Raw genomic sequence first — 21,364 nt, 5'->3', positions numbered from 1 at the left:
TCTGAAATGCTAAGGATTTTGTTTATTTGTAGTGGTGGAAATTTCTGGGAAATTTCTGGAGACCAGGAGGAAGGAAACAACTGCTGCTCCCCATGCCTTCCCAAGACTGGGGAGAGGCTCGGGGAGTACTGCCCTGCAGTTCTCCGGTTAACGTAACCTCTCCAAAATTCCAGTGAAATTAATTTAAATCCAGACTAGTTTCTTAGCTTGATAATGAGTTTGCATTTCAGACACTGCAGAAAACAACATGGGCAGTTTTCTGAAAGTGGAGGGATCTACTAAGAACCAGGAAACGGCAGGGAGCTTCCCTAATGCCTCTTTAAATGGGAACATGCAGCTTGGGATGGGAGAACCTCCCCAATCCCTACATGCCTGCACCAGTTTAAAGAGAGCTGCCTGTCCTCTTTAAACCTAGAGACCCCTGGAGAATGTGTAAGGAGCAGTGGGCAACTGCTCCTCCCTTCCCTACCCAGTGCCCAGGAGGGAAAGGAGCAGTAGGACAGTGCTCCCTGTGTGATTCCCAGAATCACCAACTCTTCTCAGTTCAGGGAGGAGTTGAGCTGGTGCTGCTCCCTGCACCTGCTCCAGATGAAGGTATCCCCAGTCTCAGGAAGGCACAGGGAACATTTCCAGATCCTTTAACTCCTCCCCATTGAGGAGAAACTCTTGCAAAGGCAAGGACTTCTTTGCTGAATGAGGAAGGCCTTCCTCCCAAATTTGGCATGTGTCCTACATGAAAAATTTAACAAATGCCCGTACACTCTTAGATTCTATGGGGAAAGCAACGAGAAAACCTGAATGCCTGTACATGGCCTAAGTGACTCCCAGAAGTGGTTCATGCATACTCACTCCTCTGAGGGTTTTGCAAATCATACAGGGATTCTTGCACAAACAAATGCTAATGGCACAAACTTCCCCATATTTAGTGTGCATCCATATAGCAGAGATGTGGAGATAGCAATGGAAGCAGCCTAGCTGCATTAACATAGCACCCCAGCTGAGCTAAATTACCCAGCCTCTCATCACGGACAACTGGCTCAGGAAAAGCACTGCTGACCTGTAACTGCTTCTGGTACCCAAACCAGATAATTTAGAGCTCATATATCTTATGCAGCACTACTGCATTATGCCCCATAGACATAATGCTGGTAACTAATTACATAAAATACAATTTAACAATAAAATAGGGTCTTTTGAAATTAAAGCATGGCTGTAGATACAGGAAGATCCTACACCAAAACCTAATAGTAAAATAGAAAGACTGTTGGAGAAAGACTGCCGCACAGAGCTGACAGTGCCGATTCAGGGTACATGTAAAACCCCAATGGACATTGTTTTTGAGAACATTCCTAAAATGCAAGGGCCTTGGCACACAAATGGGACTGTCTAGGGGCCACTTCAAAAAAGAACAGGTGCTTCTGCCACCAAATTTGCCCATGCAGTGTTAGATTGCCTGGGTAATTAGGATTCAGATAAAAATACATCCCTGCAACACATTCAACTTCATTTCCTAAATAACATTTATATCCTTCATTGACAATTGCATCTTTTTTTTAATGAAGCACATTAAGGAAGGAGTGCAAGTATGGGCGAGACACCAAGAAAAATGCATTAGGGGACTGTTCTCTCCTATGTCGTCATTCTTTATGCTTGAGTAAAAAGAAATATAACTGGTTAATTAAAAAAAAGGAATTTAAGATTCTATGACTGACTGTAAAACTAGTCATTCAGCTAAGCACTGGCATTATTCTAATGAATGTTTATTATGCATACAGAGATGTTCAGCTTGAATTTCATACATGAGAACCCCAATGAGATAAATCAGAGTAGCTCTCCTGTCCCACATCTCAAAATGCATATTCAGTTCCAGATCTAAAATTACACAGAATATCACTACTGTAATGATTTCTCTCGTAAGAGATCTCTTAACGTTTTTAGGTTTCCCTTTCACAAATCATTTGCTGGGAGAATACTTGGGATTTGGACTGGATGGCCCTTAAGTCTTTCTAACACAATGATTCTACAATTCCACTTAAGCTGTTTTGTCTCTTGTACTAGTCAGCACAAGACAGTTTTGCCCCATCTCAAACTTCAAACTGAAAATCTGCATCACTTAAAAAATGTGGCCACACTGGACAAAGCAGCAAAGAAGATACACTGCAGGGAATCATCCTGCACTGACAAAGAAATGGCGAGTGGCATCTTATAGCTCTTCTTGATCTCCAGTTTTGGTCTCCAAAACCTGAGGGGGCCCTTAGCATACATAACTTTCACAGGAGTTGAAATGACCTGCAACTAGCCTACACATGGCAGTCTTGCTTCATGATGTGAGGGTGGGCATTTTTAAAAGTGCTCTGAGTTGGTCTGCCACTGAAACTTCTGTTTTAACATATCAAAAGGAAAAGAAATAAACAAACAGTGAGCACTTCTGAAAATCCCACCACAAATTAACAAAAAATAGGACTTTCTGTGTTAACAGGAATGGTAGAGTTATCCACATTAAACACTGTAAGATATTTTTGACGGGAATAGTTGTAGCAAAGTTGAAGCTTTTTGCAGTAGAAACACTGTATTTGTTTATAATACAATTAATGAGAGCATAGGATATGATAAAATATACAGACGATGCAGTATTATTTAAAGTGCAATCTGTACTGACACCACCCCAACAAAATTATTTCTTTACTAGAAGTCTGTATTAGCATAAAAGTATTTCCTCGTATTCTGTAGATTCTCAAGAGGTATCCATACCTGACCAAAAGGATATTGTTGCTGTGTGACTCCTACTGATGTGTGACTGAAGGTGCTGATAGATTTGGAAGAGGAAGCTGGAAGACGATGTGACCCACTGACTGAAACTTGAGTTCTATTCTGCTGTGTAAGTTGATCTCCAGTAAAATTTCCTCCTGATGCAACAGACTGAATTGAAGGCCCCAAGCTTGGATGTACAGAGCCAGAACTTGAAACAGTGAACCGGTTTGATGCTGATATATTTGAGACTGAAGACTGTCCAGGTGACATTGTAGTAAAACCTGATCTACCTTGAGAAACATTACTTTGACTCGGTGATAAATGCAGCACGGTTGGTGATGCCTGTTGTAATGGCACCTGTCCCCCAACAATTTGAGAATTTCCATGATTTACTATAACTTGGCCTCCAGGAGCTGTGAATGTCTGCCCAGAAACTAACTGAACAGCTGTGTTCTGGTTATTCAGCATCTGTCCTGAATATGACTGGTTGGCTCTGAGCATGTTGTTAGAGTTTCTGTTCAACATAACATGTTCAGCAGATACTTGGCTTGGAACCAGCTGGGAAGGTTGAGTCTGAAGAAGTTGTCCATTTATAGTCTGAACATGATGAACTGAATTAGAATTGACAGAGAGACTTGTAGGTATGAGAAACTGGTTTTGAGGTGCATGAGGCTGTCCCATAGGAGAATGGATAACAATACTACCTCCAGCATTGCTAACTGTTTGAGGTGTAACTGATTTTCTTGCATTTTGCTGATTAACAATATTAACAGACATATGAGGACCAACTACTGAATTCTGAGGTGAGTTTGCTGAACCAAAAGGAATTCCTTGTTGTACATGATGCTGCTGTATTCCCAAATTATTCACACTGTAAGAAGCTTGCTGACCCATCTGAATAGGCTTTGGTTGGATATTAATGGGGACTTTATTAGAATTTGGTGCTAGACCCCTCTGAATGATGATATTATGCACAGGTAAAGATGTCTGAAAGTTTGTGCTATTAAATGGAACAGTTACAGGTTGTGCTACTGGACTTGAATTTGAATTACCAAATAATGAGTTACCATTAGGAGTCTGTCGATGAACTAAGAGTCCACTACTCATGTTTGCCGATGCTTGCTGTCCACTGCCTTTCAGTATAATCTGAGATCCATCAAGGTTATTAATGGTCATCATGGAGGGCTGATTACTAAATGAACCAATTAGCTGTATCTGCCCAGAACCACTGATCTGGTTGTTATTTGACAAGTGTTGGCTGGGAACACTAATTCCCACATGTTGCATAAAGCCATGTTGCACACCAACTGTATTGCTCGCAAAAGATGTTCCAACAGGTTGCTGTACCACTTGAGTAACTCCTATAGGTTGCAACGTCTGACCTGAGTAATTAGAAACATTAGAAGCCTGAGTAAAGGATGCTGATGAAGAAGGATGAAGCTGAGCTTGTGCAAACTGTTGGCTAGAACCTATACTGGCATCCAAATATGCCTCTTCTGCCAAAGTCTGTTCAGTAATATTGGCCTCCTGTAAGGACTTCTGAAGAATATCAAAAGGCTGATCCTCACTGAGATCAGGTAAAGGAGAAGATTCAAGTTCATCTTCAAGAAACTGAAGGCTACTCGACAGTTGCAGTCCATCACTAGGCCCCTCTCCAAGCTGATTGCTTACACCTTTTATTGATGTTTTAGGATCAGTGTTCTGAAATATAAAAGAGCAAATAAATTAAATCATATGTTTACAATAATGTTATATCTAAAATGTTTCCTATTTCATTTTTCCCCTGAAAAAACATGAATTTCCTCCATAAATGATATCCTACAAAAGTAGGTTGAAATTTAGTCTATGTAGAGGGCCAGCACAAAGCTTGTGTACCAGTCAGGTGCAATTTGCACATTTAAAATAGGTTCGGGGGGAAACTTCTCTCTCTACCCTTAGATCCCCAAACTCGTTGTCTGCATAGCACTCAGCTCTGTGGCCTGGGGCAAAGCAGCCTGCGCTGCCAAGCCCCCACACCCTGGGGGCATATCAGGCTGTGCAGGACTGTGCGGGGCCTGCCTCCCTGTCCCACGGGGCCCACAGGGCCCGCGGGAGGGGTGGCGATGCCGCAGGAGGCGCAGCAGGACACCCCAGACGCGGTAGGAGAAGCAGCGGCCTGAGCTGCTCAATTAACCAGCATATTTTGTTATCTGGCATCCCCCATTCCCAGGGGAAACTGGATAACAGAGCTTTTACTGCAGAATTCTTACTATTTTTAAACAGCACAAGAAACCTTAAACTTTATTTCTAAATCCATAATATGTAGTATATTTATAAAAACACAGGAAATAAATCTAGCTAGTATCTTTGATACCAGCACCTTAGAAATACTTAATATTATGGGTCATATTATTTGCTGTATCCAGCCATTAGCCCAGTAGAATGGAATTTAATAGGACCCAGCTACAACTCCCTTGACACATGCAAAAAATGTCACAGGTGAGATCACCCTCTTCTCCTGTGAGCACATTTATATTTTCTTCTACAACCACTCTAATGTATGGGAGGAACTCCCAGTCCAAATCCAGGAGGAGTTCCCAATAAACCTATGGATAATTCTTCAACATTCACCTCACCTGTATTCCATGCAGAAAACTTCTATCTGATGATATCTGAACTTATGGTGACTGTAATCACTGTTTCTGATTGTCTTCCCCACTTCATACAAACCAGCTCTTATGTCTTATCCACCTCTTATGTCTCATCTGTTAAAACCTGAACTATTTAAAGCAGCTGTCATATGTTTGTCCCATAGATAAGAGTAAAATAATAATAATAAAGGATGCAATGCAGGTCAATGTCCCTCTGCAAGTACAGCAGTTACAGATAAAACATAAGAACTGTACTCATGTATTTATAGTTTTGAAGGCCTAGATATGGCAATTATCTAAGGCCATCGTACATGTATATCAATAATTTTAGGCAATGGGGTCATCAACTATGAAATCCAGAAAACTATGTGTAAACAGTCTTATTTAATTCAGTAATTCTTATTCTTATTTCAGTACAATGAAGGCAGCAAAATAATGCAAAACTCTTCTACATGCAATGCTGAATGTTTTATTATTATTATTTAAAATACTGCCTGTAAAACATTTTTTCAATAGTATACTTACTATACACAATAATCTCTGTTGTTGTATACTCTACCATGAGATAACAAAACATCCTATAAATCTTGAGTTAAATGCAAGGGCCCATATCTGAGTTTAAAGTATTTTTTTTCCATGACAAGCTCAAAAAGGGGACTGTTACCATTAGACAGCACTATGAAAAATATTTAAATGTTTTATTATTTTAAATTACCAACTCTTATTGAAACAGTCTCTAATAGCAAGAGGGTAATCAGCCATTAATGATTACTTGAAGATAAAGACGTTGAATACTCAAGATTCTAAACACACTGACACCATTCCGGTATGAATTAGGACTTTGTGAGGATGGAATCTCAGCACTGGAGTCACAGGAAGAGAATGTTCTTTCTTAAAGTCTTCAGCTTTATTGTACATTACTTGCTGGATTCAAGTATAAACCACAGCATGTAATTTTTTTAATGAATTAGAACAACAGGGAACTGCTATGTCAGGTTCTACCCAGAAGTAAGAAGGGATAAGGTCCTAATGCATGCAAACAAATTGAGAAAGGCTGTAACTGAAGGTCTACATTTACTATGAGCACTAACACTATAGATTCCACAGTTTATTTCATAGAAGTAACATGGAGAACATCCATGTTAACATGTGCAGTAAAACTGTTTTCTCATGCTAATCACCAAGGATCCTAGTTTTCTATTCACCACAGAAAAACACAGAATCCACATTTGTCCGTAACCTACTGAAAGTGTGGCAGTGTCCTGTGGCAAGCAGCTCTCTTATTTTTGCCATGGTTTTTGCCTCCCAGCCAATCATGGGAAGGAAGCAGGTAGGTGCTGCTGATCGGCCGAGAAGCAAAAACTGCAGCAAAGATAAGAGGGCAGAAATGGCACCACTCACCATGGGATACCACTGCACTTCCAGCAGGCCACAGGAAAGCACAGATTTTTGTGTTTTTTTTAATTAAAAAAAAAAATTTTTTTTTTTGCTTTTTTTCCCCCGCAGAAAACTAGGATCTCTGCTAATCACCTCTAAAAAGGAACCTAATTCTACCATGATTTTTTAAGCTAAACCTGCTCCAGGGCCCCAGTGACTCTAGGACAGAATTTAGAACACCATCATATGAAGAAAATCAAAGGCTGAATCTGATCCATTCAGTTTTATATAGGATAAATAAACCACAATGGAAGTATGTACATTTTCTCTTCTAAATACTTACATTGGAGTTGGCGAAAATTGAATTTGAGTTGGCTACAGAATATCCTGCATTCGTCAAGTCTTCATTGCTCTGTTAGAACACAAATACAGCAAAATCAATGTTTTGCAGCAAGGCAGCCACTAAAGTTTAGATACTTTTAATATTTGAGAATGCTACTTACAGATTTACTACTAGGTCCATGCAGAAAATAATTCAGTGCCTGTGGGTCCCTTTAAAAACAAAACAAAAAAGTCACCTTTTCAAGTACATCTATGTGTTAAAAAGGCATAAAAAATGAGGTAAGTGCTCTGGTCAAGTAAATCAGAGTAGCTCCACTGACTTTAAAAGAGCTATGCTGTCGGCAAACCATGCTTTATTTTTAATTATTAATATTTTTCACTACATTTCTGTAGTTTTTAAAACTATGAACGCTTTCTATTCAAAATTAGGAAATAATTACATTACATTGCATTACAGATTTTGAATTAATAAATACTGATTTCCAGGAGGAAAAAACTCAAATATGCTTATAGTTCCATTCAAATCAACACTTGACACGAATATACAGTATTCTGTAAGAGCATAAAAGGACAAATACTATTATTAAATCAACTAGGACAGCTAAAATAGGAATAACATCTTCTAATGAGATCAGAGGTAATGCCTGCAACTATATTTCTGCCCGTGTCCTCATGAAGACTTACTATAATACATAGAAATAAATGTGTTTTCTTGCCTATATACCAATAAAAAGTACTTGTCTCGTGAGTATTTTTTTCTTGAGAAATGGCTACAACTTTTCCAAATGAATTCAACTCCATAACAGCTCAAATGTAACATAACTGATTAAATGCATTTTTCCTTTGATAACTTGATTCAGTGTCAATACATAATTAAGGAGTGGGGTCATATAAAATGACTATTTGGAGTCGGAATGTGTTAAAAACACACACACAAAGAAGCACATGCAAAACTGGTAGGAAAAATTCTCAATGTATGCATCCACATAACTTTTTATTAAATGAGATTATTTTGTTGTTACTGCCACATACAGGAATTTATACAACTGTTTTGTGAAATACCCATTAATGTGCACATAACCAAGGAAAAAAGGTACAGGAATTCTTTGATTTAAAACAAATCATCTTTATTTTTAAACAATATTAATTAAACATTTGTGAGAACCATGGTACCCCTCCCCCACCCCAGGTGTAAAAAAATGTCAATTCAATACATCCCCTTCTTCTTTCTTGAGCATCCTAGAAGACAAACAGGAAACAAAATAAAGACCCCTTCAAGTATCCATCTAACCTAAAAAACATGAGCTTACAAAATACTTTTTTTTTTTTACGTTTGAAGAAAATCACGTTGTATTCAACCATGTTTAGTATAAATATTTTTATAATCTTACATGATACTAATTTATTTAAGGTCTAGACATCTGAAGTCAGAGTCTACTTACATATGTTACAGCTTTTACACTTTTCATTTTCAAAAAGAAATCTGATCCTCAGTGAAGATTACAGCAAATTACAAGGATAAAGGGGAAAAGTGTCATTGCTTCAGTTGTGGATCCATTAGATATGGATTAGCTATATGGGATTTTACTGATAAATAATCAAGGTTTTCACTATCAGCATTACTAAAGAAGTATTATAGTCATTAGTTATTTAACTCTAGTTGTTTTATCATTACTTTAACTACCACTGGCTGCTTGCCAACATGGGGGAAAAATGGTGCTTTACTTTCAACTTGGCGCACACCTGCGCCGAGCCCAGAGAATGCCCAGAAGAGGCAGCATATTAGTTGCACCCGTCTTTCCCAACTTCCATATACAGCGGGTGCTTTAGTGCGGCTTTTTGGTGCTTTATCAAATAGCTGATTGAGTCAGCTTTAGCTAAAAACACCAAAAAACCCTGCTGAAGCACCCGACCTATACAGACACTGCAGAGCTGGGTCAAAGTAATGGGCTGCTGCTTCCAGGTTTTTTCTTTCCCACATCTGTCAGCGCCCATTGTTAATATCTTATAGCAATTCTAAAAATGAATCCATAAAGATTAGAGGGCACTTACCAAACTCAAAGATGTAATGGAAAGGATGCTCTGGCTGATAACTGCTACAAGCAGTAGACACTACAACAATAGGGGACACTACAAGCAATGCTTCATCCCAACACTCTCCTTTGTGTAGGACCTCATTTTCTGGGCACTCTGCAGACTTAACTGGTGTCTTCGTAAGTCATGCTTATGATAGATCTCTTTCACTTCCCTTTCCATTTTGTCTATTCTTATCTTTATGTTCCAGTGAAGGCGCAATATTTTCCCATTCAGAGTTGAAAGGGAAACCAGCAGTCTCACTGTATAATGTATATGGCATCAATTTTAGGCAACACTGCCAACATCCTGTTATCCTGCCACATTGTTCAGAAGGTAAACTATAAACTATAGCACTCATTGGTTCTTTATTCCTTTTACATTCAAAACTCTCACTGATTTTAAGGGAAGTTCTTGGTGAATAAGGAATGCAATATAAGATGCTCAAGTTCACTGTACACTTTGTTTTAAGATCAGATCATTATACTTGACTTGATCTACATCTAGTACCACATAGGAACTTTCCTTTTATGGTAACTGACTTATCACTTGAAATCAAACTTTTCCCCCCCAAAGAGTTCAAAGGAAATGTTATGTATTGGATAGTCAATAAATTTGGGATACATTATGGAAGCTATCTATTCTTGAAGAACAGAATTAGTATCTTAGTCAAGGGAAGGAAACTTCCCCATGCCTACAGTAAGTATATATCAATTTCTCTTAGATTACAGCTCTACCTAAATATTGATTTACGAATCCCATATGGAATACCCTGCCCATCTCTAGATACAAATGTTGTGGAAACAAACAAATAGAACTATGACAGGGTTTTCCCATGGGTAGAGATTTCAAATAAAATACCTTTGAAGAGACAACTGATACCCTGTTTGTAATTTTTATAATATGAAGTTCTATATTCTTATTACATTCTTATACGAATGCATTTTATCACCTGTAAAAATGATTGAAATACTTTGTATGTTGAAATAAAACACACATTTTAATATTTAAATTTAGAAGTTCAAATCTTACGAAGTCTCTGGACTGATGGCTCTAAGGCCTGAAGTCCTTTATTTATCAAAAGTATTAAGCATGTGCTTTGCAGCAGCAGTACAAGCTATCTTACAAAACTGACAGAAACATAACTAAATAAATAGGAGAGTTCAATCTCCATGTCTATTCAGGCTTTTCCTATTTTGAAGAAGAATGTCAATAAGTAGACTATCAACTGTCATAAACTCTGACACTGGGCTTTAAGGTGTCCACAAGGGACAGAACAGTAACTAAGTTCATTTCACTTATCGGCCAGCAAACTGACACATATAGGTTCAGACAGCATTGGAAATGGATCCTCTTCTGACATTGATTAATTTTTGTACATTGTTTTTTGCATCGCTTCTCCATAAGAATTTCTTAAGGGGAACTTACCCAATAAGATCAAGGAGACAGGATTCATCGTCGTCATCATCCATGACAACTAAAGCAAAAAGGAAAGGACTGATATTGCATCAAAATCAGACTAAAGATTTCCTTCAACAATAAAGTCATTTAAAAGTACACCAAATTTTTAATAAACATGTCATGGGTATTGAGAGATGTGGGCCATATTCTCAAATGAATATGTGTAACTCCAGCTGAGTTCCATTTGAGTCCCACACTCCTACCTACGTGCAGAATCTAGCACTGTGTATATAGCTGCAAAACTTAATGTAATATTTATAGTGAAGTTCTGTAGCTATTTAAGAAATGGAAACAAACAACAGTCTGACCAAATTAATCAATCAGATCTCTTGTGGATGAAAAAATGAATTTAAAATGTATGTTATCTGTAAACTCAGCTTTCTTAATAAAACACATTTACATTATGTTTTACAACAGTTTTGCCAAATTTTTGTTCAGCCTGAGAGCTGGCAACAGCTGGAGTACAAAGGTGTGTTGCCAAATGTGAAATATTGATAACGATTACCAAGATAGATTGCTCTGTTATTCAGAAACTTAACAAGGTGAAGTTGAGAACAGGGCCCACAGCCTACTAGGCTAGAAAGAACACTCAATAGCATTAGGTATTGAGGAGACTCTTTTCTTAGAGCCCGTGAACATTTCTGTTTCAGGAGCTACCTCTCACAAATATTTCCACTGTTTCTTCTAAGCAATATTCATAAACATATTTGAGTGAGCTCTGTTGTTAGCAGGACTAAGAAAGGGCTGCTACATGTAGAATGCACATTTTCCTCTACATTCTGCTTGTCTCTCCTCCAATAAACTCTTCTTCCAAGATATAACCAATAGGGCTATGTGAAGCTTCGGTCACTGATTCAATTCGGCGGAGATTCAGCCCTATTTGGTGGCCAAATCTCCGAATCGTATCAGGAAACCATTTAATCTCTCCGAATCAAACTGGAACTCTCCAAATCGATACGGAAAGATTCAGATATAGACACAGCTTTAAATGTTTTTTCTACATACCTCTAGGTAGCAGGCGACTCGTCAATGCTGAGATGGTGGGGCGGATGGAACATCCCACAGGAGTGTGGGGGGGTCCCCAGCACACTCGGCAGCACTTCCGGTCCACTTCCGGGTCTGTTGGGGAGCACGCTGGGGTGCCCCCCCCCCCCCAGCTCAGTAACTGGTGCCTCCTGGGTCTGAGGGGGCACCCAAGGTCTCCCTGCAGCTGACTGTAGAGTCAGGGGTGGCATGGTGGGGTCCTCCACGCACTTGGCAGCAGACCTGGAAGTGGACTGGTAGTACTTCTGGTCCACTTCCGGGTTCGCCGCCAAGCACACGGGGGGCCCCCCTGCACTCCTGTGGGACACTCCATCCGCCCCACCATCACAGCATTCACAAGCCACACACCTAATACCTCAAAGTATGTAGAAAAAATATTTAAAGCTGTGTCTATGCCCAAATCAGCATTGAAACTTCAGATTCGGATTCAGCCAAATAGAATCGGGACAGTGATCCAAATCAATTAATTGAATCACTGTCCCCAATTCGGGACGAATCTGAATCCAAATCAAATACAGCCCATTCCGCACATCCCTAATAACCAATTTCTTCACCAGCCCTATTGCTAAACTTCTCATCCACACTTTGGCCCTCTCTTGATTATGATAGCTGCTTCTTCTCTGGAATATCATAAAAACTTCTTCCAATCTACCTACAGGAGGCCCATGTATGACAAGAGGGCATCTCCTGAATTAGCATTTAAGGAGAGATTCTTCATACTAGAAAAATAAGTTTTTCCCCTATCCACTAGCACATCTGCCTAGTGCCATGTCATTACTCATAAGCGTGCACCGATGGAGATCGTGGGGGCCAATACCAATAGCCCATTTTTAAGGAGGCATATCAGCCAATATCAATCCAGTTTCCAATACAGCTGCGTACAGATGATAAGTCTGCTGTGGTGAAAGGGGAGGGGGGAGGGAAGGGGCATGGGAGGGCAGATCAAGGCCTCTGTAGGGAGGGAGGGAGTAGGGCAGGCGCTGGGGTAGGCACTGCCCAGCCGGGGAGGGTGGGGCAGGGCGGGCATGGGGCGAAGCTGCGGCTTGTCCAGGGAGCACAAAGGGGAAGGGGCTCCCGCCGCTTGTCCAGGAGTGCATGGAGGGGGAAGGGGGTGTGCGCCCCCAGATCTCTGCTGGGCAGACCGGGCAGCAGCAGCGTTGAGGGCGCAGGGCTATGTAACCTCCTCCATGGCCCCCTCCCAACACCACTGCTGCCTGCCCCAAGCACAGCACAGTGCGGCCCCTGGCTCCAGCTTGCAGCTGCAGCCCACCCAGCGCAGATCCAGAGGCACATGCTTCCTCCCCGCCCCCCCGCCGTGCCATCCCAGACAAGTGGCGGGAGCAGTGGTGGGAGCTGCCAGGACCAGGGCACAGTGGTGGAAGCTGCCCCCTGGATGAGCCGTGGCTCTGTCCTGCCCCCACCCCCACCCCAGCTGGGCAGCACCTACCCCAGCCCCAGCCCCACTCCCTCCCTCACCATGAGGGGTGATCTGCCCCCCTCTTACGCTCCTTCCCTCCCCCTCCCCTTCCACCACAACAGACTTACCAGCTGCACGCTGCCAGGCTCTGCTCCTCACTACCTGTGTGCTATGCTTCATGGGCACTTATTGGCCAAATAATCAGCCACATCAGGCCAATTTCTGATATAATCAATTTTCTTTATATCGGTGCCAATCCGATATCGAACTGATGTACTGGTGCACCTCTAAATACTCAGTATGGATGCTCATCTCAGGGTAGGGACAAACATACACTTGTAGTAGCTTCAAAAGGGGGCAGGAACTGCTTTGGGAAGTATGCAGAAGTTGCTATAATATTTATACCTGTGTGAGTCCGCTTCAAAACTACTCCAACTCTTAACTCTGGATGAAGCACTGTTAATGTTGAAGCTGTTTTGCTTTGTGTCACTCCCAGCTTGTGCATATGTAAACTGTTAGAATGTAACAGCTGCTGTAAAGAAGCTCCCCCTCCTTTTGAAACTGCTCCCAAAGTCCTTTTGTCCATAACTTTAGCTCAGTTCTATTACTATAGAATCATACATCAAACATGAGACATTTACTACGGAGCCGCCTAATTAGCTCCGCAGTAAAGTCTCTGCATCTACATGTGTGGCCCTATTAGGTCACAGCAAACTAATAAACACCGCCATAGGATAGTACTTGTAAATACTAATACTATCCTGTCATGGCATTATTTACTGTGCAGCAGTGCATGTGTAGATGCTGACAAGGCTGGCTGAGGCACAAGGGTGCTTCAGTGCAAGGCTGCCCCCTGGATCTGCCGGCAGCTCCAACCTGGCTCAATGTGCTGCAGTCCCGGGCACACACGTAAACACGGTGCCCAGCAGCAATAAATTCCAGCATATGTGCCGCGGTTTACTGTCGCATTAATTTCACGTGTAGATGCACCCATAGGGTAACAGTAGCTGCAGCAGCTCCTCCTCCCTTTTTGAATGCACTACACGTGTACATGTGTCAATACCTCATAATTTGACTATTGAAGTAAAACATACTTAACTGTGGTATTACTTCATTGTACACGAGTATATTTAATAGTCATCCTATAGCTTTCAGTGTAACTACCTGAGTTTTACTACATTTTCCTGTGTTCTAACAACTGAGAAGTGAATCCCTGCCTCACGTATAATATCGAGGGATTTTCAAAGGTACCTAAGTAACTCAGGGCACAAGGTCCACTGCAAGTCAGTAGGATTTGTGCTCTTAAAACTACATAAAGTGCTTTTCAAGATCCCAGCCAAACTCACTATGTCAGTGTATTTTCTTCTATTTGTAGATATATTACTGGATACTACTATTAAAGCAGCAGCTGATAAACAACCGGAGAAGAAACAAACATCACAAAGATCAAAATTCTTTACCGAAAGGACCATTAAATACACTCTAACGATGTGATAAGAATTAAATACTGCTAACAAAAAAATACAGGTCTAAATAAAAATTTGCTGAACTTTAGTATTTTTTTACTTCTATTAGACCGAAAAAATCAAAATGACCTGAAATGACATTAAAATATCACCATTAGAAATCCACAAAATACGTTTAGAAAGGAAAAGAAAGAACTGCATGGAAATGCAATGTACATAAAACTACATACAGTAATTCATATTCTTCATTATCTGATTTATTTAAAAACCCTACCAATGTGTTTTCCCCATTCTGCATATCTCAAACTATATTAAAGCCTAACCAACATACCATAAATATGATAAAGGAAAAATAAAATACTCTGCATTTTATTAACCCCCAAGGACCCAGGGTAGTCATAGTTAAGGAGGCCCCCACAAAAAGCAAGCTTCCAGAGCAATGAACTGTGAATTGCTACTTCTTACAGTCTCATTACCAGTGGAACGGACTTTTAAGGGCAAGTCCCTGCACTCAATATTGAATCTGAAGCGGGGGAGGGACAAGTTTGAAAGTATGTGTATTAGAGGTGTGTGAAACGGGCCATATTTGATTCGGATTAGGCCTGAATCAGGGACTGTGATTCAATTAGTTGATTCAGATCACTGTCCCTGATTTGATTTAACCGAATCTGAATCTGAAGATTCAATGCTGATTCAGAGAATCAGCGATTTGGACATAGACACAGCTTTAAATGTTTTTTCACATACCTCCAGGTACCAGGCGCAGCTCATGAATACTGCGATGCTGGGGTGGATGGAGCATCCGACAGGAGCGCGGGGGGCCCCCCCGCGTGCTCGGCGGTTAACCCAGAAGTGGAAGTCCACTTCTGGGTCCACCGGGAAGCGCACAGGGGGGCCTCCCCGTGCGGCTCCCTCCCCCCCCGCCCCGGCTCAGCAATCAGCCGCAGGGGGACCCCGGGTGCCCCCCCAGACCCAGAAGGCACCAGTTGCCAAGCCAGGGGGGGCCCCCAGTGCGCTCCTCGGTGCTTCCAGTCCATTTCCGGGTCTGCTGCTGAGTGTGCTGGGGAACCCACTGCGTTTCTGTGGGATGCTGCATCTGCCCTGCCATTTCAACTTTGACAAGCCGCCTGCTACCTAGAGGTATGTAGAAAAAACATTTAAAGTTGTGTTCATGTTTGAATCTTTGAATCTTTCCAAATCAATTTGGAGGGTTCTGACTCAATTTGGAGAGTTTAAAGGGTCTCCTGAGATTCAATTTGGATTCGGAGATTTGGCCACCAAATCGAGCCAAACTGAATCAGGGACCAAAGCTTCACACAGCCCTAATGTGTATCTATTCTACTGCAACACAGGCAAGAACTAGATGTTTTTAAAATTAAAAAATAGGTTCTCAGTAACAAAGGGTCTACTTCTAAGGTCCTCCTTGGTACAAGTACCGGAGGCTCATGATGAGTATTGTGGCCTTTGGGACAAAATACACATTGCAATGGTTTATGTCCATACACTCCTAACACTGATTGTACACTGTTTGTCTATGTAGAAACACCCATGAAAAATATTTATTTTGTTAGCAGGCACAAACAGATTATATTAGTTGTAGGGCTGGTTTTCATTAGAATTAGAAAGATGCACTAATATCTTTGCAGTTTATTTGTATGCTCATTCTGGAGTTTCATACACCTGTTTCTCTCACAAAACTGTGAATGACTGCGCTTTCACATAACCAGAAACCAGAGCACTGCGAAATAGTAACAATTTGTAATACAATGAGCACAAAAATAGATAAAACAAGTCACTTAAAGATATCCAATTCAAAACCAATGTTATTTTTATTTCCGTTATGTCAGTGAAATTCTCATTGATGCCAGCAGAATTCAGTGCACATATTAAAAAGAACTTAAGATCCCTTTTTTTTTTTGGTTTCTTGTAGTTTATCAATGACCTAACAAATATTTGCTGAATATTAATACCAGTCGTTTTTACATGCTCAATGCAACAGCACCTCAACACTGCTACAAAAAATACACATTTCATTTTTGACATCTCTTGTTATGTGCTAATACTGTCCCATTTTTCTGACAGGACACCATCCATATGGAGAACGTTTCTGCAACTTAACACATTATAAATAATAACATTTTAGCAACTTTCTATCACTACAGCCTCAAATGCCCAAGTAAAAACCACAACTCTCTGTTTGAGATAATGCCATACTGAACTGTTAGGGTAAAATGATATCGCACTGACAGTCTTCAAAACTATGTAAAGAATATGCAAAAGCGATGTGATCTGTGGAAAAATGATTTAAGTTTGGTACCAAGCTGTGAAGCTAATTGCGTACTTAACCAAAATGCTACTCAAGTCAACGGTGTAAAAGTGGAGTAAGTGGTTAAACTCAGGGTGTGATACATGAGACATTAAGTGCATAGTTGATTAATTAGCTCCACAGTAAACATCTCAAGGTCTATACCTGCAGAGTTATTAGGCTGGAGTAAACTAAACTCCACAGCAGGATAGTACGTGTAAATACAAGCACTATACTACTATTGAGTTTTTTACTCCATAACAGCGCACGTGTTTTACTCCATAACAGCGGCTGGCTGGGGCATGGGGGTGCTTCAGTGCAGGGGCTGCCTGCTAGCTAGGGCCACACTAGAGCATCCCTGTGCCCCAGCTAGCCCCTCCTCAGCACACTGAGCAGAGTCGGAGCAGGCTCAAACTGGCAGGCTGAGCCACTGGCAGGGCCCACTGCCAGCTGGGGCTGCTCCAACCCAGCTCAGCATGCTACAGTCCTGGGCACACATTCAAAAGGCATGCCTGGAAGCAAGAACTCTGGCACAAAAACTAGAGTTTATTATTTTACGTTCATTGCACGTGTAGATGTTCCCTCAATTTATTCTGGATTTGCATCAATATAACATAATTTTACTCTCTAGAACCAAGATACCGTGGTGACTACTGCTCTGTAAACACTATAAGATAAGTAAATTAAAGATACCAGATCAAGTTCAGCCCTTGGGTAAGTAAGTTCAACTCCTTAGGCTCATCTGTTGACAAAGGCAGAAGCAAAACTTAAAATCATACAAATTAAAATCTACTAATTCCCATGTCCCAATGTACAACCACGTGTGGACTCAAGTTGGTGTAATTTACACACTGAGAAGATAGAAAAATTGGTAGGAAAGTGTAACTTACAAGTGGTAATTATTTGAACAAGTAATTTATACCACTATTTTTTCTGAACAACTCCAAGCCAGATTTTTTGCCTATTGCTTACTGTAACAGGGAAACTAACATACCCATTACTGTAAGGGAACATCTTGCAGCAGACAGAGTCCAGGAAGCTAAATAGAGGGTAGTAGGCACCAGGGAAGCTAAATAGAAGGAGTAGGCATCAGCGAAGCCCTGTTACTGGAGCAGATGACTGACTGCAGCAAAGGAAAAGGAAAACACCTGCCACCAGTCAAGGGAACACTGCATGGAAGAAGTTGGCTACAGTACAGCAGAGCCTAGCCAGGCAACAAGGAGCCATAGCTGTACTTGTCAGCTCCCATGGCAACTACTTGATGGGTCCTGATGAATCAGCTCTGGAGGGGTGGGACTTAAGAGGTATAAAAGTCAAGGGCTTGAGACCAGAGGCGGTCTGTCTCTGAAAGCTGCCAGTGAAGGAGCTCTGCCCTGAAAAGGACTTTGTCAGAGAGACTGGCTGGGAGCTGTTTGCCCCAAAGTCAATAAACTACAGGGATGGAGACCTATACTTAAAGGACCAGAGCCAAGAGACCCATTGACAGCTGCCTGCAATAAAGGCTATAAGCAAAAGGCTACAGGATTACAGAGGAAGGTTAGTTACACAGTCAGAAGAAGTAGAACTTATGTTATAGCCAATGTGCTTATGTTTGCATTAGAGTTGTTACTGGCGGTTTGGGATTGTAACTGAAAGGGAAGCCAGGGGGATCCCAGGGGTGCCAGAGGCACATGACAGTTGTGGGGAGCCCTGCCAAGGGCTAGGCCCCAACACACAAAGCAGGCTTCTGCTAGAGGAAGACAAGAGAGACTTGAACATACTGCCTCAAAAAGGCAGAAATGGAGCCAGGGGCCCCAATTCCATAGTCCAAGAAAGGTGGGATCATAGCCTGAGAAAAGTGAGGCCAGGGGTGAGGAACATATCCCAAGAAGGGCAACAACCAGAGGAGCATAGCCCAAAGGGGTGAGAAATGGTCTGGGATCCATAGCCCAAGTGTGGTGAAGATCAACAGGGCCAGGGAGCCTATAGTCCAGGAGGGGCAGGGACTGGCTAGGAGTACAGGAACCTGAGCCCCAGGAGGATAAGAAAGGGACAAAGGCATAGAGGCCTGAGCCAGAAGGTCCAGATTGACTGAGTGGAAACTGGGCTAAACACCCGCTGATGCATAATTGGTAACACCTGCAAGGAATGGGTATGGCTGTGGAGGAGGTCAGAGGCCACGGAATTAGCCCTTAAAATGATTATTGAGCTGGAGCACTGATGGGCTAGGAGGGCCCAACTAGCATATGAGGAAGAGTTTGAGACCTGTGGAGTCTGGGAGCCACTCTCTGATTACAAGCACAGACAAGATTTTAGGGTAACCTCCCTTTCCACCAACTTAACTAATTACAACAAGGCATGGCAGATGAGAAGGAAGGAAGGAGACCCAGAGAGCTAGGATGGGTGCAGGAGCTGTGCAGCCACCGGGGGGTCATGCCTACCCCTGGGGACCGGTCCTGCTACGCTTACCTAACAATTATTCGTTAGCTACATATGCACTAAGGGTAAAAACTTATTTAGACAACCTGTTAGACAAATGGCAACTTTTTGACCCCAATGTCCCTTTGCCATGTAATTATACTGTACTCAGTTTAACTATGTCATAATTGGCACTACGGACAGAAAAGCTGAAGCAGTTGCCAAAGGCTCCCTATTAGAAATCATGAAAATGACCGGAGCTAGTCAGTTTCAAGATCAGTATCTCCCCATCATTTTCAAGGCTTCTAACAGCAGCCCTGAAACTGAGGACATGCCCACATTTTCAAGGTTTCTAATAATCAATTTGGGACTGCTAAAACCAAAGCAGTAACAGTGGGTTGTATCAAATAAGCACTATTTATGTTAAATCTGGATAGATGTGCAGTTCAAGTGAATGAACAGCCTCTTCCCACTCCAAAGGCTATGCACTTAGATTAAACTATATAGCCCTTTGGAGAGCCATTATAAGGTGCATCAAACTTATGATTTTTATATTTGCAGTACTGTCTGGCATAAATAGATTTTTGACAGGTATCATCATCCATAGATGCTTCTCAAGCAAATCCCGGGACGTCGTTCTCCCCCTGTACTTGGCCTTAGTGAGGCCGCAGCTGGAGTACTGCATCCAGTTTTGGGCTCCACAATTCAAAAAGGATGTGGAGAAGCTTGAGAGAGTCCAGAGAAGAGCCACGCGCATGATCAGAGGTCAGGGAAGCAGACCCTACGATGACAGGCTGAGAGCCCTGGGGCTCTTTAGCCTGGAAAAGCTCAGGCTCAGGGGTGATCTGATGGCCACCTACAAGTTTATCAGGGGTGACCACCAGTATCTGGGGGAACGTTTGTTCACCAGAGCGCCCCAAGGGATGACGAGGTCGAATGGTCACAAACTACTACAAGATCGTTTCAGGCTGGACATAAGGAAGAATTTCTTTACTGTCCGAGCCCCCAAGGTCTGGAACAGCCTGCCACCGGAGGTCGTTCAAGCGCCTTCATTGAACACCTTCAAGATGAAACTGGATGCTTATCTTGCTGGGATCCTATGACCCCAGCTGACTTCCTGCCCTTTGGGCGGGGGGGCTGGACTCGATGATCTTCCGAGGTCCCTTCCAGCCCTAATGTCTATGAAGTCTATGAAGTCATTATCATCATCGGGTCAAATTCACCCCTGCTGTAACAGGTGCAATTCCACCAAGTCACTGGAGTGATGGGCGTTCAGGATGACATTACTTTTATCATCAGTGCCAAACAAAGGCAGAAAATGTCACTTTGAAGATCTTATTAAAAACACTCTGGGACACTACCATTTGGCTTCATAATGCCGAATACTACTAGCAGTGGGAACCTACTGTTGTGGTTCAGCAGTAGAATCCTTGTCTGCCACGAAGTAGACCCAGGTTGGATTCCTAGAGATGCATATAACTACATCCATCAAGGCACTGAACATCTGGACTTGGCCTAGCCTTTGGAGGCTATTTCAATGATCTAAAGGGGGGATGGAAGGTCTAGACAGCCTCCACTCCTCCATACTCCTACCTAGGCATATGTGTCAAAGCTCCTGGCAACCTCTCGCATATACACCATGATCCAGAAGGACTGACAGTTGCCTACTAATGCTAGCAGTGGGAAGTGATGGCAGGTAAATGTATTAGCTTTGATAAGCATGTTGCTCATTCCTAAACCCCCTGAAATGGTCTTGACCTGTTCCTTGTGAAATGGGAAGATGACTCATCTCTTGCACATCATCAAAACTACAGGCAGGAATGAGCCCCAAGTACATTAGATCCAATAACACTTGGACACAGAATACTGAGCTAAAGAAATTTAGTAGAGCTTAAGCATTAGAGAAAACAATGGTCCTGGAATAACTATAGTTTAACTACTAATTTAACCAAGTCACTTAATGCAACTTCTGCTAATAAATTAAAATTTCTACTTATGAACAACCACTTGTGCGGCCATATTAAAGTAATATGGGACTGACCCAATGACAATATGCTGACCATTAGAACTTCTTTGCTTTGGAGAATTTGCAGAATCTTTT

The 21,364-nt window shown here is 41.8% G+C and overlaps 1 protein-coding gene across 4 annotated transcripts in view; it reads right to left on the bottom strand.

Moving 5' to 3' along the window:
* The window catches only part of BICRAL (BICRA like chromatin remodeling complex associated protein), a 94,907-nt gene that overhangs the window by 18,765 nt on the left and 54,778 nt on the right, over positions 1-21,364 (bottom strand). For 3 of the 4 annotated variants that reach the window (XM_019483232.2, XM_019483231.2, XM_006266032.4), the window contains exons 2-5: positions 10,602-10,650; positions 7,262-7,310; positions 7,102-7,170; positions 2,752-4,452 (exon numbers count right to left, since the gene is read on the bottom strand). In XM_019483232.2, the coding sequence (XP_019338777.1) occupies positions 2,752-4,452; positions 7,102-7,170; positions 7,262-7,310; positions 10,602-10,645 (1,863 nt within the window). In that variant the 5' untranslated portion in view covers positions 10,646-10,650. Of the gene's footprint in view, positions 1-2,751; positions 4,453-7,101; positions 7,171-7,261; positions 7,311-10,601; positions 10,651-17,559; positions 19,936-21,364 lie in introns of those variants that run through there. The other variant, XM_019483233.2, reaches the window with a different exon arrangement.

This window comes from Alligator mississippiensis, chromosome 1 (genome assembly GCF_030867095.1).
Source record: "Alligator mississippiensis isolate rAllMis1 chromosome 1, rAllMis1, whole genome shotgun sequence".
Classification (NCBI taxonomy): Eukaryota; Metazoa; Chordata; order Crocodylia; family Alligatoridae; genus Alligator; species Alligator mississippiensis.
The sequence above is the reverse complement of the archived record's forward strand: the minus strand, read 5'-3'. Positions and strand labels throughout refer to the sequence as shown.